Source organism: Lepidochelys olivacea, assembly GCF_965140295.1.
Source record: "Lepidochelys olivacea isolate rLepOli2 genome assembly, chromosome: 7".
Lineage (NCBI taxonomy): Eukaryota > Metazoa > Chordata > Testudines > Cheloniidae > Lepidochelys > Lepidochelys olivacea.
The window spans coordinates 114,025,019-114,046,731 of NC_140417.1; the positions used below are offsets into that span (position 1 = coordinate 114,025,019).

A 21,713-nucleotide genomic window follows, 5' to 3' on the forward strand; every position below is an offset into this window, starting at 1 on the left:
CCACAGCAATAAAACAGTTTGGTCCTTCATCTGGGCACCACATTTCAGCGACAGTCATCAGCAGTCTCTGGCGCCCTGCTGTACCAGCTGCCCTTTGCTCTGGCAGAGGAACTGTTCATAATACTTGAAGCTTCCTCTTTTCCCAGCCCTGATCTCCCCCACCCTCCCTTGACAACAATGGAAAAGGACCCATCTATTGCCCTGGGTTTGTTGTTTGTTTTTAAAGGTAGCTCAGTTTTGCTTAGATCGGTTACACCCACAGGGGCTGTAACGTGTGTGCTGTAGTCGCAGCCGCTGTGACAGACTCGGGGACTGGCTAGCGAGGAGTTCTCACACGCAGCCCCTTTTAGACACACGCCTGCTGGAGTTGCAGTCAACTTTGCAACGAGCTACTTTCGCAGCGGCGGGTACAGCCGCTGTACGTGAGCTCACAGGGAGGAGCTTTCAGAGAGGGGAGCGAGGGAAACGGACTGGAGCCGGAATAAGAGGCTGAGAAGTGGCTTTAGGACAGAGAAATACATAACTGGATTGGTGGGAAAGCGATCGTCTTCTCGTGGGGGAATCCTTGGGCATCTGGCAGGCTGAAAAAACCCGAGCTGCTGCGAAAAACCTAGCCCTTGTCTGGATCTGCCTACAAGCCAGATGGAAAAATATAAAGGTAAGCTAGGAATGGTGCTTATTATTCCTGGGTGACGGTGCTGGGTGGTGCTACTGTGTGGGTGAGAGCGGAGACGTTTTGTGGGGGAAACACGCCCGCAGAGGGATCTCTCCTCTCCCCTGCATGGGTTTAAAGGGGCTTGGGGGAGCCGATCCCCGTTTTCTTTCAATTGCTGGGAGCCGCCTTCCCAGCATGGATCGGTGGCGGCTGATGGGTTTCCGCTGCGGACTCCGATCGCTGTAGTAGACGGATGATCGGCTGGGATTCGGATTGAAATTCCAGTTTGGGCTTCTCCACTGAACTCACCCCAGCAGCTGCGCGTGTTTGGGTTGATTTGGTGTTTTACCCGTCCAGGCGCCCTGGCAGTTTCAAGATCCTCGGAAAAGGGGGATCCCTAGGGGAAGAGGCTAGAAGCTCTGGTGTGCATTGCCTTGGGCACCTTTTCAGACCTGGCTCCGTTTGGGGGTGCCCCCCTTTAGCGGTGTCCCCCAAGGGCTCCGCTGCATGCCCCCCCGAGACCGCGGGGGGGGGGGGCTGCGGATTAACAAGGAGCGAGGGGAAATTCAGGGATAGGGCAAAACTCAAGCCAAAAAAAAAAAAAAAAAACCACAAAACCCCAACCAAGCCGGAGCTGGAGGAAGCGTGAGGGAGACGGAGTTCCCCTGGCCGGGCCGGGCGGTTTCAGGTGGGCTCGTTGCTGCTTTGGGAGCTGGGGCGGCGTCCAGCCGAAATGGAAACCGCAGCAAGTGCAGACAGGCGCAGTCCCTGTCAATTGGGGGGGGCACTGAGCCGGTTTCCTGCTTCGGAGCCAAATCCTCCCTCCATGCCCCTGCAAGACATTGCTGCTGCAGGTGACCTAGGAAGAGAGGCGGGCCGGGTTTAAGCCCGTTTTTCAATAGAGGGGTGATGGGGGGGGTGTCACTGGTCCAGGGAAGCCAGTGGAAAGACGCCTGTTGATTTGGGTTGGGGTGCGTCAGAGTTACAATCAGCCTGACGAATCCAATGCAGCTGTGGCTGACCAAATGCATAGCACAGGACTCGATTAGGGGCAAAGACCTGTAAAAATGGAACTTGGCCCCCAGAAAGCGAATCCTTTGGCTGTGCTGAAATCCCCAGCCTCCGCCATGGCAAAGCGAGGGCAAAGCTGACCGGCCTCCTTTTGCTTCTGCAGCGGAAAGAACCCCCCCACACCCACCCCCTTTCCTTCTGCTGTGCGCTTGGGGGCATTCGGAGCACATCCAAATGAGCTGCATTATTTCAGAAGGACAAGCTGCTGGAGGGGAAATGGCAGCTGGTCTCCAAATAGGTGTTTTGTTCTGCTATTGAGCTGAGTGGGGTTTTTCTTAATTACTGCTCTGGTTTGCTGAGTAGTGTACTGTATAGTGTGAAACCAGAATCGGATCTGCTATGCTGGTGTAAATACACGGAAGTCAATAGGTTACTAGGGATGGATGCCGGTGTAGCTCACTTTGAGGAGAACAGAAGCCACAACAGAGGAAAGAAAGGTCAGGCTTGACAAAGCCCTGGCTGGGATGCTTTAGTTGGGGATTAGGCCCTGCTTTGAGCAGGGGGTTGGACTAGATGACCTCCTGAGGTCCCTTCCAACCCTGATATTCTATTCTATGATTCTAAAGGGCACAACACTAGCCAACGACGATGTCTCCTTCAAGATTACACCTGTCACTTCTGTGGAAAATCTGCAAGGCACAAATGGGGCTCCTCAGCCACTTAAAAACCAATGAACCCCGTTGACTGACATCATCTGGGGATAGCCAAAGGGAGCAAAGAGAAGAATCAACCTGTTTTTAAATTCTTTGTAGCCTATGCACACCTGCTGACTGTCCCTATTTAGGAAAGGACAATCTCAGGGTAAGACCCCCAGCTGGTGTAAATCAGCCTGCAACCAGCACCAATTTATGCTATAGAATATCAGGGTTGGAAGGGACCTCAGGAGGTCATCTAGTCCAACCCCCTGCTGAAAGCAGGACCAATCCCAGTTTTTGCCCCAGATCCCTAAATGGCCCCCTCAAGGATTGAGCTCACAACCTTGGGTTTAGCAGGCCAATGCTCAAACCACTGAGCTATCCCTCCCCCCATTCCGTTTCATCTAGTGTGCGGAAAAAGCCAGATCCCTGACTGGCATAGCTATGCCAGGATAAGTGTAGCCCAACCCTTGGGCAAAACATAAACTTGGTCAACTTCAACCACTCCCTTCTGGCCAAGGAAACAGGGAGAATGCCCTAAACTAGTGGGCACTTAGGGTCTGATCCTGCTTCCATACGAGACTCCCATCTCTGGAAAGACGAGTGGGCCTGTTCTCTGCAAGGAAAACCTATAAATGCTTGTGCTGCAGAACAGACGTAGCAGTTGCTCTATTCACTGGGCCCCCTCAGGATGTTTTAGTGAGGTAACAGGGAATTTTGTGCTCAGCCAACAAGTTCCAGCCTGACTTTTGATTTAACTGATGCTCGTTAGTGTGACAGCAACAAGATTTTATTAGGATGAAGTAGCTGCACCAAAGCTGTGGTGATTGTGCCCATTTTAAATGAGGTTTAACCGACCTGTTGTAACCCACATACCTCCTGGGTGTGGTGTTCTGTTCCATTTAGTGGCACTGAAACCGCTAGAGAGAGTTAAATGAGTCTGCTCTACTTAGTTAAGAGCCAGTTGGCTTTTAGCTCATGGGTAGAGGCTCGTGCACTAAGCTCCAGAGATCCCCTGTTCGATCCTGCCCGCCGATGACCGGAGTCTGACAGTGTTACAAGTTGGGGCTTGTTTGGGATTTCAGCTGGGAAGTCTCTGAAGCTCGTGATGCGCTTCCTCAGCTAGGGGAGGTATGTCACCCACATACTGGGTGTGGTGCTCTGTCCCATCTAGTGGTACTGAGACCACTTAGAGAGATAAAATAAGTTTGCTCTACAGCCTTAGCTAACAGCCAGTTGGCTTTTGGCTCATGCACTAAGTTCCAGAGGTCCCCGGTTCAATCCTGCCCACCGACGACCGGGGTCTGTTGGCGTTACCCTGGCACACCTCTCAAAAATGCAAAGATGAAAAATTTTGTACATCGTTAACTGGTAAGGCTGATAAGCTACACTGGGTGAACTTCTGACCCTGCTGGAGTCAGTGAGAGTTTTGCCATTGAGTATTTTCTGAATATGGTAGCACATTGGCTAATTCAGTAATATGGACTTAGTGCAATGGGAAATATGATACTTTCAGCAAGGTTTTATTGAGACCACAAAAGGCATTTTAAAGTATTGCTAGATATTATCTCAACATACCACTGAAATGACATTAAAGTTAATGTTAAGAGACAAATTCTGCATTGAGTTTTTTGCTACACCCTGCACAATTCCATTCAAATAGAATTGCAATGGCTGCATCTTAATTAATCTACTGCCATGTGCTGGGTGTTTTAAAAATATGCTCCCAGTTCCATAAGAGTAGCAGGGATGTATTCTGGACATGTGTGTTGAACAGAAAGCACATCATCTGCCCTGGGCAGGGAGCCCGGGGGGTGGGGACATGGGCTGGGGCTGCTGTCAAAAGTGGAGGGTCCGCAGATGCCCGAGCTCCCCCGGCTGCTCTTACCTGGGCTGGCTCCAACTTTTGGGGGCGGGGCCTTGGGGGGAGATGGAGGGGCAAGGGGCCAGGCCTGTGGCAAAAAGTGGACGGGCTCCTGTGTTCCATCGTCCTTGATGTCACTCCTTTTTTGTTGGTTTCAATGCTGCTAAATTGTAGCACTCCCATATTGCATGCATGATGGCCTCTACATGAGTATACATGGCAGGATAGAAGCTTTCACCCTTGGTACCACCAAGAAAAAGATAATGTGTGGGAGATGCCCTACTGCTAGAGATAAGTGAGACCCAAAAGAACAGTCAGAATGCCAATTTACTATTGTTTCACCACCTGCATCTCCAATCCTCGTATCTTTTCTTCCATCAGCTCTATCAGGGGGCACTTCATGCAGATGATCTGAAGAATGGAAAACCTGTCTTATGAAAGGGGACTCAAAGAGCTTGGCTTGTTTAGCCTAACCAAAGGAAGGCGGAGGGGAGATAGGATTGCTCTCTATAAATATATCAGAAGGATAATTACCGGAGAGGAATTATTTAAGCTCAGTACCAATGTGGACACAAGAACAAATGGATATAAACCGGCCATCGGGAAGTTTAGAGTCGAAATTAGACGAAGGTTTCTAACCATCAGAGGAGTGAAGTTCTGGAACAGCCTTCCAAGGGGACAAAAGACATATCTGGCTTCAAGACTAAGCTTGATAAGTTTATGGAGGGGATGATATGATGGGATAGCCTAATTTTGGCATTTAATTTATCTTTGCCTGTTAGCGGTAAAGATGCCCGGTGGTCTATGATGGGATTTTAGATGGGGTGGGATCTGAGTTACTACAGAGAATTCTTTCCTGGGTGTCTCACTGGTGAGTCCTGCGCACATGCTCAGAGTTTAGCTGATTGCTATCTTTGGGTTCGGGAAGGAATTTTCCTCCAGGGCAGATTGGCAGAGGTCCTGGGGGGTTTTCGCCTTCCTGTGCAGCGTGGGGCATGGGTCACTTGCTGGAGGATTCTCTGCACCTTGAAGTCTTTAAATTGTGATTTGAGGACTTCAATAGCTCAGACATAGGTTAGGGGTTTATTACAGGAGTGGGTGGGTGAGATTCTGGGGCCTGCGTTGTGCAGGAGGTCAGACTAAATGAACATAATGGTCCCTTCTGACCTTTAAGTCTATGAGTCTCTGACAGGGGTGGGCAAACTACGGCCCGTACGATTGCCCCCCATGGTGCCACAGGCCCCATGCCACTCTCAGAAGTGGCCGGCACCACGTCCCTGGGGCCTTAAGGGAGCGGGGGCTCTGTGCATTGCCCTTGCCTCCAGGCACTGCCCCCCGCAGCTCCCATTGGCCAGGAATGGGGAACTGCAGTCAATGGAAGCTTTGGGGGAGGTACCTGGAGGTGTGGCAAGGGCAGCCTGTGGAGCCCTGTGCCCCCCCCCCCACCCCAACACAGATGTGGTTCCAGCCACTTCCCGGAGCGGCGTGGCATCGGGCCAGGGCAGGCAGGCAGGCAGGCAGGGAGCCTGCCCTGGCCCCAGTGTGCGCTGCTGCCACCCCCGGAGCTGCTTTAGGTAAGCGGTGCGGGTCAGAGCCTGAACCCCTCCTGCTCCCCGCCCCCCAACTTCCTGCCCTAAGTCCCCTGCCTGCACCTCGCAGCGCTCCTGCACTCCAACCCCTGCCCTGAGCCTCCTGCCACACCTCACACCCCCGTGCACCCCAACCCCCTGCCCTGAGCCCTTGCCACACCCCCATGCATCCCAACCCCCTGCCCTGAGCTCCCTCCCGCAGTCTGCACCCCTGTCCTGAGCCACCTCCTGCACTCCGCACCCCTCCTGCACCCCAACCCCCTTCCCTGAGCCCCCTCAAACACCCCACACCTCTCCTCTGCCCCAACCCCTTGCCCTGAGCCCATTCCCGCACCCCCTCCCGCACCCCCTGCCCCAGCCCTGCATATAATTTCCCCATCCAGATGTGGCCCTCAGCTCAGAAAGTTTGCCCACCCCTGGTCTATGAGTTCAAGGGAAGGAATTTCACTTTAAGATCTTCCCATCACTTAAGGGGTGGGGGGCATACGTGCTGTCCAAGCAGAGAAAACGCCTTTCCTTTTTAACTTGAAGCAGGGCCAGTTTTATTCCAGACACCTGTTGAAGGACACTGTTTCTTTAAGGCCTCTTAATGATGTTGTAACACGTTCTCAAGAAGAGATATCCGACCTCCTTCCCAAGCCTTAGTGACCTTGTCATAGAAATCCTGCTAGGAGGGCTGCAGAGAGGGTCCATGCGGGGTATAAACCTGAGAAGGGGTCTCCATAGCAGGATGGAGACTCATGATTTGCCTTCAATAATCAGCAGCGGGCTCTGTCCAGGATAAAACTGAGATTATGGAGGGTTCCCTTACCTGCCTTCCTGAAATCTTTTATCCTTCGTCTCCCCAGCCTCTGAGAATGAAGCTGCAAGTTTCTTAAGTAGAACATACCCCTGACTCAACTAATGCTGTGAAGACTTCGAAGCAGGATCTCCCCTCAGAGACACCTTTCAGCAGTGCCTGATTTTAATCTGAAAGCATCTCATCTCTCTTAAAGCACAGCGACAAAAAGAGTCTTTGCATGTTTCAAAAATTGTGTGTGGGGCAATAGCTGCAGCAGGAAAATTAACCCATTTGGGACTGTGGGGGAGAAGGTGCTTGCAAAGGAAAGAGGAAATGTGTTGGGTGGAGGACGAGGTACATCCATCAGTGCCTTGGCAATGTATTGGCATTGACAAGATAAGTTTTTTTTTTTTAGAACTACCGAACCCATATACTCCAACTGAAGCATGATTTCTAGTCAGATCTTTCAGAGAAGGATAGGTGGGGCTCCCCTTGTTCTTGGCTGTTTGGGCTGGAAGAAGTTGGCAAACTGCATTTCTTTTCATCTGAAGATCTCCAAGCATTTTGCATACATCAAGGAGGTCTTGCAACGCTCCTGCAGGCTAGATATGTTGTACTGTGCCCAGTTAAGCTGTATCTACACTCGCAGGAAAAGGGGTATTTTAACATCTAGATGTAGCTAAGGGTTTACCCTGACCAGCTAACACATGTTAAACCAACAGCTTGCCTTGTCTAGTGAAGACAAGGCCTTAGAGCTATGAGTAGACATAATCAAAGCACAGAAAAGTTAAGTGATGTGCCCAGGGTTAAATAGCAAGGCAGAGCTGGGAATAAAACTGGAGAGTTCTGACTCTTACATATCTAGACTAGAGTTTGTGGCCCTTATCTAACTCAAGTTCATGGGCGATCATGTTGAGTTAACGAATATGATTCTAAATTCCAGTCTACAGGCTCCACAAGTGGTGGTGGCGTAATCTAGAACTCAGCCAAGGATAATGTTTGCAGTTGTTAGTTAACTTGATCTAATTGGCAATCTCTGAACTAGAGTTAAAACGGGACAACATGCTTTACTCTAGTTAAACCCTACATCCTAGTTAAACCCTACATCCTCTCCTGTAACAGCTACCTCATTTAACATCTGTTAGAAAATATATAGATGACAAATGGCTGTCCTCCATGTAACATGCCTGTCCTGTTATGGAAGTGACCCGTGTGGGTGTTTGTGGAGGGAGCAGAGGATGCCACTGCTGGGAGTAGGCTGGATTTACTCAGTGGGGATCCAAAAGAAGAAACCCTTTTTGGTTGTTGTGAATGGCTTCCAAAACCACAACCCAACTCAATAATAGATCCATAGCAGCCACTCTCAAGCCAAATCCCATCCTACACACAGTCACCCAGACTAGATCATTATTGCTGTCTCTCTTCTAGCATAGATGCATCTCTAGCCTCAACAGAGCACCTGAGGATCCTGTAGTTTGCTACTTGTGGATGCGTCTCTCTGTGTTCTATGGATTCCGAGGCCAGCAGGCACTGTTGTGATAATCTAGTCTGACCGTTTGTTATAAACTTCCCCAAAATAATTCCTAGAGCAGATTTTTTTAGAAAAACATCCAGTTTTGATTTTAAAAATTTCCAGTGATGGAGAGTCCACCATGACCCATGGTAAATTGTTCTAATGGTTAATTACCCTCACTGTTAAAAATGTAGGCTTTATTTCCCATTCTGAAATAGTCTAGCTTCAACTTCCAGCCATTGGATCGTGTTATACCTTCTCTGCTAGACTGAAGATGGGATGGGTTCGGTCACAGAATCCTCCTTGGGACAGTCACTTGATGTGCTGAGATTACCTCTGAGCCTGTTTTCCCTGCCAGGTTGGGGCTCCAGAACCCTGCCTTGTTGAGCCAGACATGCTAGTCTGCTGCAACACAGACCCAGGTCTGGTCCATGCCCCAGAGCTGCAGACTTTAACCAAAAACTGCTCAGCAGATCACCTATCTCCAGCACTCAGATGCCCAGCTCCCAATGGGCTCCAAACCCCAAATAAATCCATTTTACTCTGTATAAAGCTTATACAGGGTAAACTCATAAATTGTCCGCCCTCTATAACACTGATAGAGAGAGAGCTGCACAGCTGTTTGCTCCCCCAGATATTAATCACTTACTCTGGGTTAATTAATAAACAAAAGTGATTTTTTTAAGTATAAAAAGTAGGATCTAAGTGGTTTCAAGTAATAACAGACAGAACAAAGTAAGTTACCAAGCAAAATAATACAAAACACGCAAGTCTAAGTCTAATACATTAAGAAACTGACTACAGGTAAATCTCACCCTCAGAGATGTTCCAATAAGCTTCTTTCACAGACTAGACTCCTTCCTACTCTGGGCCCAATCCTTTCCCCTGGTACAGACCTTGTTAGTAACTCGGGGATTTCTCATGACTGGCAGCCCCCTTTGTTCTGTTCCACCCCCTTTTATAGCTTTGGCACAAGGCCGGAATCCTTTATCTCTCTGGGACTCCACCCCTCCTTCTCAATGGAAAAGCACCAGGTTTCAGATGCATTCCAGTTCAGGTGAAATGATCACATCTCATTGTAAGACTTCATTACCCACTCGCTGGCACACAGGTATACAGAAAGGCTTACAGTTAAACAGAAACATTTACAACCAATTGTCCTGGTTAATGGGAGCCATCAAGATTCCAAACCACCATTAATGGCCCACATTTTGCATAATTCAGTAGGACCTCAGAGTTATATTTCTTATTCCTAGTTTCAGATACAAGAATGATACATTCATACAAATAGGATGAACACACTCAGGTGATTATAAGCTTTGTAATGATACCTTACAAGAGACGTTTTGCATAAAACATATTCCAGTTAGATCATATTTACACTCATAAACTTGTTTCCATAAAACATTATGGAGTGCAATGTCACAGAAGACTCCATTATTAAATATTTGTTCTCTATGTTGGTACTTATATACTGTGATCAAGTTACCCTTTAGCCATCTGTTTAAGATAAATAGATTAAGCTCTTTCAATCTACCACTTTAAGGTAGGTTTCAGAGTAGCAGCTGTGTTAGTCTGTGTTCGCAAAAAGAAAAGGAGTACTTGTGGCATCTTAGAGACTACCAAATTTATTTCAGCATAAGCTTTCGTGAGCTACAGCTCACTTCATGGAATGCATCTGATGAAGTGAGCTGTAGCTCATGAAAGCTTATGCTCAAATAAATTTGTTAGTCTCTAAGGTGCCACAAGTACTCCTTTTCTTTTTGCGAATACAGACTAACACGCCTGCTACTCTGAAACCTGTCAAGAAAACATGTGGCAGCTGTTAGATGTGCAGGAAATAAAAACTAGGCAAAACGTAGATATGTTTGAACGAGGCTGAGTGTTCTTATGTGTGACTGTAACCCTGCAGAGTGAAGTTACTTCCTTCAATATTCAAGCAGGCTCCTCACCCTGAGCTTATTTGCTTGGTTTAGACTGTTGTAATCACATCTTATATCCCAGACCAACAAGTAGGACAGACGAGCACAGTAAGTTTGCCAGTGGCTGAGGAAGCTTAATGATGTGACACTCGTTTATTTGCAAACTGTGTTTTATTTTTCTGGTCCTAGTAGGTCTCTGTGCATCTCTGTGGTGAGTGTGCACACATAAGCACCTTGTTAAGACTCAGGAGAATGGGTTCCATATAGAAATGGGCCAGACTGAAACACTTGAGCAAACACATTTGAATTCTAGGAAAGTGCAGATCCAAGTCTTAGGATCATGCTAGTTTTATATTATAACAGTGACAGTTTGTAGTTTTCACACAGGGAGAGGCATTTCTGTCTCTCTTAGGTGCTTATCTGGCCCCCATTACCATTGTACCTGAGGAGCCCCCCCCATCTTTAATTGTATTTAGCCTCACAACACTGCAGTGAGGCAGGACAGGGCAGTGGTGTTATCCCATTTTACAGCTAGGAAACCTGAGGTTGAGAGACTACAGGTGAAATCCTGTCGTCCCGTTTAACCTCCCCCCCAGTTGTTGGCAAAATTTCTCATTGACTTCAGTGGGGCAAGATTTCAAGCGAAGACACTTGCCTGGGATCAAGCACCGTGGTGGAGCAAAGAACTGAACCCCCTGATGCTGAGGGAATGCCTGAGCCAATGGACCATCCTCCTGCTTTGGGAGGGTTTCCATACACATAGCAGGACATCAAGGGGATGATCTTCAATCCTCCCTTTCTCCACGCCTCAGGAGGAGGGAATGGCGGGGCCCTGTGAGGGAGAGGAGTGGGCTGAGGAGGTCTGTCTCTGTGCACATGCTTCTCCTTAAATCCCACAGAGGAGAGTGGTGTTTGCCCCAGCCAGCCAAACTTTAAAAAAACAAAGACCTCCTGGGAGACTTCCTGATACTCTGGTGGACCAGACTGACCCTGCTTGTGGCATGCTGCAAAGCTCATCTGTGGGGGCCGCCGCTGTATTGCCAGCCCCAGGTGTTCAACAGTCATGAGTCAGGCCTCCCAAAAATCTCAAGACTGGCCAGAAACTAACTTTTGTTTTTTTAAATGAAAGCTGACAGTCTCTCACAATCACAGGGCTCCAGGAGCTGGAGCTTTAAGAAAAACACCAAAGAGTGTGCGATAAAACCTGCACAAGCTGATGAAGCTGGAATGCGCAGGGGTGTGAATGTGGTAAGAGGGGTGGCTATCACAGTCAGTGTGGTCTAGGCAGTTCAATGTGGAGTCTGTCCATGTGCCTTGTTGATTTTACACTTTGCCTTATACATTTAAATTGCTGTAAGAGCCCTGAGTGAAGGTGAGGTGTTCTGAAGGCTAAATAAATGAATCCGTGGTGCATGGCCAGGCTGCTAGGCTTTAGAGGTGGCCATTTCACTGGGCCAGGAAGAGAGGGGGGATTTCTGGACACTGAGTTATGTCTACACTGCAGTTAAAAACCCACAGGTGGCCTGTGCCAGCTGGCTTGGACTCACAGGGCTCAGGCTAAAGGGCTGTTTAATTTTGCTGTAGATGTTTGGGCTCAGGCTGGAACCTGGGCTTTAGAACCTTGTGAGATGCAAGGGACTCAGACCCAAATGTCTATACCACAATTAAACAGATCCTTAGTACTAGCCCCTTAGCCCGGGCCAACCACCGATGTCTAATTGCAGTGTAGACATACAGTGGGAGGAGGGTTGGGTGAGGAGCCATTCTGATCCACTTTCCCCCTGTTATAAATCATCCACCCCACTCCCTGTCATCTTTCTGGTCCTGAGCTTTAGCTGGGAATCTGTACTGCTGTTTCTGCAGCAGCCGCAGCTCAGAAGAGGGCATGACTGACTACGACTGAAAGTAAATGAAGCTGGATGTCTCCAGAAACAAATGGTAATGCTAATGATTGGCATTGTTTAGTAAATGTGGCGGGTGGGCCAAAATCAGTGAGAACAGCTGTTACTAAAGGAAAGGCAAGCATGGGTAATTGCAGCTGGCAAGGAGAGCCTGACTTACTGCCTGCAGACTAGAACGTGGTGAAACAGTTTAGCTGTGGAAATATAGACCCCATTGGATATCAGCAGCTGGGGATATGTTTGAAATCATGCAGGGGAAAGCATGAGAAAATGGCAATTGTTTGGTCTAAAGTTCCAAATATGAAGGGTAACTTTCACTAAAATACTTTTTTCCCACTGACCTATTGCCTTCTTCGTAGGCAAAATTCCATGGAAAGCACATCTAATGTTCTGGTGTATGGCAACATTATTTCCAGACAGAGCTGTTTATAACTGAAGACAAATATCCTACTAGTATAGGATCAGACTGTGACTCCCACATAACATATATATTGTGCCACTTGTGATTTAAGAAAAGCCAATGTATTTTTTTTCTCAAATGAAACAGTCTACTGCTTATGGGTGATTTCCCCCCATCCCGTTGTGTTGATGTTTTTGGATATGCATAGCATGATTCTTATAAATGAAGGGAAATATTTTCAAGTCTTGTTGGCAATTCAGCTTTTGGGTTTCTTGTCACAGTTTCTTATCACAGATTCCAAAATTTCCCCAAAGATTATAGGGAGATTTTGGTGCGATAAAAGAAGTCAGTCCCCCAAAATGGAGAAGATATAGGGTCAAATTTGCAAAAGTATCTAAGAGATTAGTCACTTGAAAATGAGATTTAGGCTTCTAAATCACTTAAGGGCTTTTGAAAATTTGATCCATAATATATCAGCAGAAACAGATCCACTCTTAACTAGAGAGGAGTCTGATCTGGAAAATTCTCAAAGAGGTTTTTCCATTGCTGTGGGACCTCTACCTCCCTGAGCTACAGTAGCTAGGTTGACCGAAGCATTCTACATGGAGGGTTAGGTGGGCAGTTTTTCACACCCCTGAGTGCCATAGTTACATCAACCTAACTTTTAAGTGTAGACCAGGTCATAGTTAGAAAATGGAGAGCAGGCTTTGGCGGCGGTGGTAAAAAATTAGCGTACTGGGGTCCCCATCCTTCCGATCCTGCTTTCACACAGGTAACTAACTCCTTCAGGTGTGCGTGGAATGTACATGTGCAGACTTCTCTGTCCCGATACGTGCATATATCCAAGAACATATCTTTGAGCTAAAATCACCCCACAAATCTTTTTATTATTGAGTGTGAAAACCATTAAGACTCAGGAGGAAACAGTTGGCTGACAGGGATCCTGACCTTTGTTATGCAAGCTTATGCCATGTCACTGGTGGATTTAAACTGTATGTTTCTCCACAAGCAAGTTTGCAACTTGGAGTTTTCTTGCTGAAGCTCTGCAACATTCCAGCAACTCATTTGTTTCATTTAGTATTGAGACAAACCACTGAACATGGCTGACCTGTCTAGTTGGCCTCCATGCCAGACAACTCAAACTTCCAACATTACCATGCCTATTGTAAATGATATGTGCATTGTAGGTACTCAGGGTAAATAAAATCAGAAGCCACTTGGTATCCACAGGCAGTTTGTGCATAACAGCATGTGCAAAATTTGCAACTGCAACTCATTGCAGCCATAAAATTGTAAATACAAGAATGGAGGCTGCTTTTAAAAACCAGTGACACTATCTGCATAACTATATAAAGCAGGCACAGGGTCAGATGTCAATGGAGCTTCACTGATTTACACTGGCTAAGGATATGGATATATGTATCCAAATCTTGTTGCAATCTTAACTTTGGAGTCACTACTAATGTCTCCGTAATTTCACTTTCCATGGAGCAGATTAAAGAACATGTGCATCTCATAAGAAGGTATATAGGTCTGTTGTCCAGTAGTTTTACCAACATAGGATCCTAGGACTGGAAGGACCGCGAGAGGTCATCTAGTCCAGTCCCTTGCACTGATGGCAGGACTAACTATTATCTAGACCATTCCTAACAGGTGTCTAACCTGCTCTTAAAAATCTCCAGTGATGGAGATTCCACAACCTCCCTAGGCAATTTGTTCCAGTGCTTAACTACACTGACAGTTAGGAAGTTTTTCCTAATGTCCAACCTAAACCTCCCTTGCTGCAATTTAGGCCCATTGCTTCTTGTCCTATCCTCAGAGGTTAAGAAGAACAATTTTCCTCGATCCTCCTTGTAACAACCTTTTATGTACGTGAAAACTGTTATCATGTCCCCCTCAGTCTTCTCTTCTCCAGACTAAACAAACCCAGTTTTTTTCAAACTTCCCTTATATGTCATGTTTTCTAGACCTTTCATCATTTTTGTTGCTCTTCTCTAGACTTTCTGCATTTTGTCCACATCTTTCCTGAAATGTGGCACCCAGAACTGGACACACTACTGTAGTTGACGCCTAATTAGCCCAGAGTAGAGCAGAAGAATTATTTCTTGTGTCTTGCTTACAACAGTCCTGCTAATACATCCCAGAATGATGTTCATTTTTGTTTGCAACAGCGTTACATTGTTGACTTATTTGGTTTGTGGTCTACTATGACTCCAGATCCCTTTCCACGTCATTTCTTCGTAGGCAGTCGTTTCCCATTTTGTATGTGTGCAGCTTCCTAAGTGGAGTACTTTGCATTTGTCCTTGTTGAATTTCATCCTATTTTCTTCAGACCATTTCCTCCATTTGTTCAGATAATTTTGAATTTTAATCCTGTCCTCCAAAACACTTGCAACCCCTCCCAGCTTGGTATCGTCTGCAAACCTTATAAGTGTACTTTCTATGCCATTATCTAAATCATTGATGAAGATGTTGAACAGAACCAGACCCACAGTTGATCCCTGTGGGTCCCCACTTGTTTTGCCCTTCCTGCCTGACTGTGAACCACTGATGATTACTCTCTGGGAACAATTTTCCAACGAGTTATACACCCAGCTTTATAGTAGCTCCATCTAGGTTCTATTTCCTTAGTTTGTTTATGAGAAGGTCAAGCGAGACAATATCAAAAGCCTTACTAAAGGCAAGACATACAACATCTACTGCTTCCCTTTCCTTCCCCCCACCCCCCAAGGCTTGTTACCCTGTCAAAGAAAGCTCTTAGGTTAGTTTGACATTTTTTTTCTTGACAAATCCATGCTGACTGTTACTTACCACCTTATTATCTTCTAGGTGTCTGCAAATGGATTGCTTAATTATTTGCTCCATTATCTCTCCAGATACAGAAGTTAAGTTGACTGTAGTTCTCCTGGTTGTCTTATCCCCCTTTTTATAGATTGGCACTACATTTGCCCTTTTCCATTCCTTTGAATCTCTTTCGTCTTCCATGACTTTTCAACGATAATCACTAATGGCTCAGATATCCCTTCAGTCAGCTCCTTGAGTATTCTAGGATGTATTTCATCAGGCCCTGGTGACTTGAAGACTTTTAACTTGTCTAAGTAATTTTTATCTCGTTCTTTCCCTGTTTTAACTGCTGATTTTACCTCATTTTCACTAGCATTCAGATGTCCAGTCACTACTAAACTTTTTGGTAAAGACTGAAAGAAAAACATCATTTGCCACTTCTGCCATTTCCACATTTTCTGTTGTTGTTTTCCTCTCCACCCCCCTCTTATTGAGTAATGGGCCTACCCTCTTCTTGGTCTTTCTCTTACTTCTAATGTATTTGTAGAATGTTTTCTTGTTACCCCGTGACACTGAGCCAGTGAGAGCTAAGCAACCAGCAGGCTAAGTGACCTGAAATCAACCTTTAGGAACATATTAGAAAAGTATATAAATAATTACTCCTGGGGGAATTCTGCAGCAAAAAAAAATAAAATTTTTGTGCACATTATTTTAAAATTCTGCAAATTTTATTTGTCAAAATAATAGTACATGATCATGTCAGTTTCAATTATTTTTGGTAGTTTTATTTCATAATACCTGTCTGCAAATATGTCTGTAACAATACAAACACACACAAAAAATTCCCCCAGGAGTAGAGAGTTACAGAAACCCCTATGACAAGTTTCAGAGTAGTAGCCGTGTTAGTCTGTAGCCGCAAAAAGAAAAGGAGGACTTGTGGCACCTTAGAGACTAACCAATTTATTTGAGCATAAGCTTTCGTGAGCTATAGCTCACTTCACTTCACTGGATGCATGCAGTAGCCCAGGGCGCCTACTCTCCCTGCCTGCCCCTGCTGCTGCGAAGGCTGCCGTCTCACTGGGCGCGGGCCACCCGGCTCCCCCCGAGTGGTGCCTGGTTCCTGCTCTCAGCCGGCAGGTGCAGATCCCCAGCCGAGCCCGGCCCCTTGCGTCTCCTCCGCGGCAGCGCCCCCTGCCCGTGTCCTCCTGGGCGGCCATGATGGCAGCGGCCAGGGAGCCTGAGAGGAGAAATGGCCCCCTGGGAAGCGGGGGAGACTCTGAGGTGAAGAGGCTGCTGGCCCTGGTGTGGCCCAAGCGCTGGAGACTGACAGGTACCTGCCCCTAAGCAATAGTGTAAAAAATAATTTGGGACACCGCTTTTTGGTGCCCCCAAATCTTGGCGCCCTACGTGGTTGCCTAGTTTGCCTAGTGGTTACACCAGCCCTGACCCTCCCCCTGAAGCCCAGCCACAGGGGGCCCCCCTGCCCAGATACCCACATCCCCTCCCTCCCATGGGGGCCCCTGGCCCAGATACACTCTTCCAGAGCCCAGCCACATTCCCCTTCCCCTTTGCCCAGATACCCACATCCCCTTCCCACCAAAGCCCAGGCATGGGGCCCCCACAGTGCACACACCCATCCTCCTATCCCCTAGAGCCCAGCTGTGCCCCTCCAGCCCAGACAGCCATTCCCCTAGCCCTCAGAGCCCAGGGATCAAGAGGGATGAACAGCCTGATGCTGGATCCCAGGCTTGTGTGGAGTTTCCTGTCCCCTTCGTCGCTGTCCCCTTCCCTCGGGGTGTGCGGGGAACTGCAGCTGCTGGGAATCCTTTAGCTTCCTCTCCCTCCCCCCCTGCAGCATCGTCTATGTGCAAGCTGGGCTCTGCCGGGTCTAGCAGCCCCCAATGGTGGCCAGCAGCACTGCAGCCAGTTTCAGTGTGGGAAAGGAAATTCTGCGAACGCATTAATTTCTGCCAAATTCTGCATTGCGCAGTGGCACAGAATTCTCCCATGAGACATAAATGATAAACAGGGCTATTTCTTATAGATAGTTATCAAAGCCATGTAAGTGGACTAAATCCTTTGAAATGTAAACCTATATTGTTAGAGAACTAGAAGTAAATACTAATTGTTTGTCTGTTTACACCTATATATTGTTAGATATTAACAGTGTAACCAGATTAGCCTGTATATGCTAAACTTCAGTTCCTGTCTGTTCCTATATACTATTGATGCAGAGATCAAAAGGGAATATTAGCATTTAGATGAAACTTGGATGTAATAATATCACTGTCTGTATTTCTCTTTGAAGTTTGTAGTAAACTGTCTATGAACTGCTAGAGTAGTTAATTACCTTATGCTAATGGATGCAGCTAGTTACCAGTGTGTGCCTAGGAAATAGGAGGTTTACTTCAAAGCAACAATGTATATTACCTATTCTTCATCCAAGGAATGCCTACTGTGTTATCTTCTGTCAAGAGGCTATCGTAGCCTGCCAGAGATCTATAAAAGAACTCTAGGGCCTGATGCTTACCATCTCAGATCTGCTTGAACTTTGTCAGGGAAAGTTTAAATTGTAAGACTGAGGTCTCCAGCTCCATTCTGGATTACCCTGCAATTTCTCATGGAAGAATTTAAACAGACTCTACACATGGACTGCCTATTGGACTATAACCTATAGAATTGATTCTGGGTGAACTTTTGACAACTCAACAGCTCATCATCTCTGCTATGAAGCTGACCTAAGAACTTTATTCATATCTGTATGTATAGTCTTTAACCGTAGTACTCACCTTCTTTTCTTTTATAATAAATCTTAGATTAATTAATAAGAATTGACTATAAGCATGTATTTGGATAAATCTGAAATAATCATTGACTTGGTGGGTAGTGTGTCCAATCTCTTGTGATTGATAGAAATTTATATATGGTAAATAAGATTTTAAGTAATCCTCACAATATTGGATTTGGCTGTCTGAGTGGGAGCCCAGGACTGGATTACTTTAGGGGAGCTGTGTTTTTGGCTTCTGGGTAACTAGTAAGGTGTTGCAGACACTGTTTTGTTGCTGAATCTAAGTATTAAAATAAACCACCAGTTTTGGGAATCGTCTGCCCCATTCTTTGCAGTTTGCCCTGATTGAGCAATCTCAGTGAGGCCCCTCCAGCAATTACGGTCACATACCCTTTATGTCTCTAGCCAGTTTAATCTTGTTTTGTGCCTAGGCCTTTCTAATTTTGTCCCTACATACTTGTGTTATTTGTTTCATAGAATCATAGAATATCAGGGTTAGAAGGGACCTCAGGAGGTCATCTAGTCTAACCCCCTGCTCAAAGCAGGACCAATCCCCAATTAAATCATCCCAGCCAGGGCTTTGTCAAGCCTGACCTTAAAAACTTCTAAGGAAGGAGATTCTACCACCTCCCTAGGTAACGCATTCCAGTGTTTCACCACCCTCCTAGTGAAAAAGTTTTTCCTAATATCCAACCTAAACCTCCCCCACTGCAACTTGAGACCATTACTCCTTGTCCTGTCCTCTTCTACCACTGAGAATAGTCTAGAACCATCCTCTCTGGAACCACCTCTCAGGTAGTTGAAAGCAGCTATCAAATCCCCCCTCATTCTTCTCTTCTGCAGACTAAACAAACCCAGTTCCGTCAGCCTCTCCTCATAAGTCATGTGTTCCAGACCCCTAAGCATTTTTGTTGCCCTTCGCTGGACTCTCTCCAATTTATCCACATCCTTCTTGTAGTGTGGGGCCCAAAACTGGACACAGTACTCCAGATGAGGCCTCACCAATGTCGAATAGAGGGGGATGATCACGTCCCTCGATCTGCTGGCTATGCCCCTACTTATACATCCCAAAATGCCATTGGCCTTCTTGGCAACAAGGGCACACTGCTGACTCATATCCAGCTTCTCGTCCACTGTCACCCCTAGGTCCTTTTCCGTAGAACTGCTGCCTAGCCATTTGGTCCCTAGTCTGTAGCTGTGTATTGGGTTCTTCCGTCCTAAGTGCAGGATCCTGCACTTATCCTTATTGAACCTCATCAGATTTCTTTTGGCCCAATCCTCCAATTTGTCTAGGTCCCTCTGTATCCTATCCCTGCCCTCCAGCGTATCTACCACTCCTCCCAGTTTAGTATCATCTGCAAATTTGCTGAGAGTGCAATCCACACCATCCTCCAGATCATTTATGAAGATATTGAACAAAACCGGCCCCAGGACCAACCCCTGGGGCACTCCACTTGACACCGGCTGCCAACTAGACATGGAGCCATTGATCGCTACCCTTTGAGCCCGACAATCTAGCCAACTTTCTACCCACCTTATAGTGCATTCATCCAGCCCATACTTCTTTAACTTGCTGACAAGAATACTGTGGGAGACGGTGTCAAAAGCTTTGCTAAAGTCAAGAAACAATACATCCACTGCTTTCCCTTCATCCACAGAAGCAGTAATATCATCATAGAAGGCGATTAGATTAGTCAGGCATGACCTTCCCTTGGTGAATCCATGCTGACTGTTCCTGATCACTTTCCTCTCATATTGATTCTTTGAGGACCTGCTCCATGATTTTTCCGGGGACTGAGGTGAGGCTGACTGGCCTGTAGTTCCCAGGATCCTCCTTCTTCCCTTTTTTAAAGATTGGCACTACATTAGCCTTTTTCCAGTCATCCGGGACTTCCCCCATTCGCCACGAGTTTTCAAAGATAATGGCCAATGGCTCTGTTATGAGTTTATACTCATCCTTTTAGTTTTCACTTTTTGTAGGACTCTTTTTTTGAGTTTCAGACCATTGAAGATCTCCTGGTTAAGCCAGGGTGGCCTCTTGCCATACATTTCCTATCTTTCCTATGCAGTGGGATACTTGGCTCTTGTGCCCTTAATAATGTCTGACAACTCTCTTGAACTGATCCCCCCAACTTAGACTTGCTTCCCATGGGATCTTACCTACCAACTCCCCAAGTTTGCTAAAGTCTGCCTTCTTGAAATCTATTATCTTTATTGTGCTGTTCTTCCCTCCTTCCATTTCTTAGAATCACAAACTTTACCATTTCATGATCACTTTCACCCAAGCTTCCTTCCACTTTCAATTTCTCAACCACGTATTCCTGTTGCTTTTATTGTCATTCTCCGTAAAAGGTAGAGGCATTGTTGTTGCCTTAGGGCAAATCCAGTCAGCCAGAGAGGACAGATTACAGTGTAACACTCCATAGCTGTTACGGGAGAATTCTATTGTGGCAGCTAATGAACAACGATAAAGCCGTGCATAGGAAGAAGACTATGAAGAAGAATTGGATTCCAGGGCTTTGGGTAACGGGCAGTAGTACATTGTGCCTCTGTAGATTTTACCTTGCCTCTCATGGCTGAGGTAAATCCCAGAAGGGGTGTGTGGAATAGACCTTGACTAGCTACATCAGTGCAAAAAGCTACCTGTGCCTGGTCTCCACTAGGATTTCATTCGCTATAGCTGTCTCCAGTTAAAAATACAGCTATTTTTTGCAGCGGAGACCTAGTCTGTGTGGATCATAACTTCTTGCACTTTCCGTATATGTAACGCCCTTGCTTTCCTAACACCGTAACAGGTTGAATTGCGCAACTAAGATTCTCACTCAGCCTCTTGTTTCTATGATTTGTTATATTTCCACCTCCATTTGAATTCCCCTGCTTTAGTCATTTGGTTTATTCAGTTTCGAGTGTTGCTTATTTACCTCCCTTGTTTTAAACCCATGGCAGTTTTATTCTCCTGCAGCTGGTAATCTTGTGATTGCTGTTCAGTCCAGTTCACTTAATGAAGACACGATAACCTAATGATGCACAGTGGCATCTTCCACTTGGTGAAGGCCACACCCGTGGAATACTGTATAGACACTAACTGATTCAGACCCCTGTCATAACTGTAATAACCTCTGGGAGCCAGGTTTGGATTCCGTTCGCCTCCATGTGGTATAAACGTTGGATTCCGTGGCCTGGTCTGTACTAATAAAGTTGCACCAGTTTAACTAAATTGATCGAAAAATTTATCTAGTTAACGTGGTGCAAACCTCTGATATAGATGTGCAACTTGCTGGTTAGCAGGTGTTACAAGTTCCTCCTCTGTGCCCGATCCAAGGAGGACATGAGGCGGTTACAGATCCCAGTGTCAGAGCCTGGGTCAAGCTATAGAGACTCTCCCTTTTAGAATTGCAGGACCTGGTTCTCCCTTTTAGCACCAGAGGTCCCTGGGTCAGTGACCAGTATGGGCCAAAATCATGGCCATCATGGAGGTATTTACCCCTGCTTATGTTACTCAGCTTAAATCAGTAACCTATAGATGAAGCTAAGCAGATTTAAGTGGGGCTTAAGTTGGCTTAAGCATGTTTACATTAGGGATTTGCTCAAGATCAATTTAAAAATTGCTCTAGTTTTCAAATCCTTCGTTAAACTGTTGTAGTCTAGCTAGTATAGACAAGGCGGTTATTTCTAGAAATGGGAGTGAGAGTTAGGGAAAGGAAATAAAATGAAAATTCTACTGCATAATTGTTAAGTTTGAATTCTCTTATGTGGCCAAAACCAAAAACAGACACTTTTTATTTTTTTTTTTCAACTAAATTTGTTAGT

General features: G+C 46.3%; 1 protein-coding gene across 1 annotated transcript in view; it reads left to right on the forward strand.

Annotated features, from left to right (window-relative positions):
• The first annotated feature begins 267 nt into the window (after positions 1–267).
• Positions 268–21,713, forward strand: part of AFAP1L2 (actin filament associated protein 1 like 2) — a 118,498-nt gene continuing 97,052 nt past the window's right edge. Inside the window, exon 1 of the mRNA XM_084634147.1 lies at positions 268–658. Coding sequence (XP_084490273.1) covers positions 643–658 — 16 coding nt within the window. The 5' untranslated portion in view covers positions 268–642. The remainder of the gene's footprint in view (positions 659–21,713) is intronic.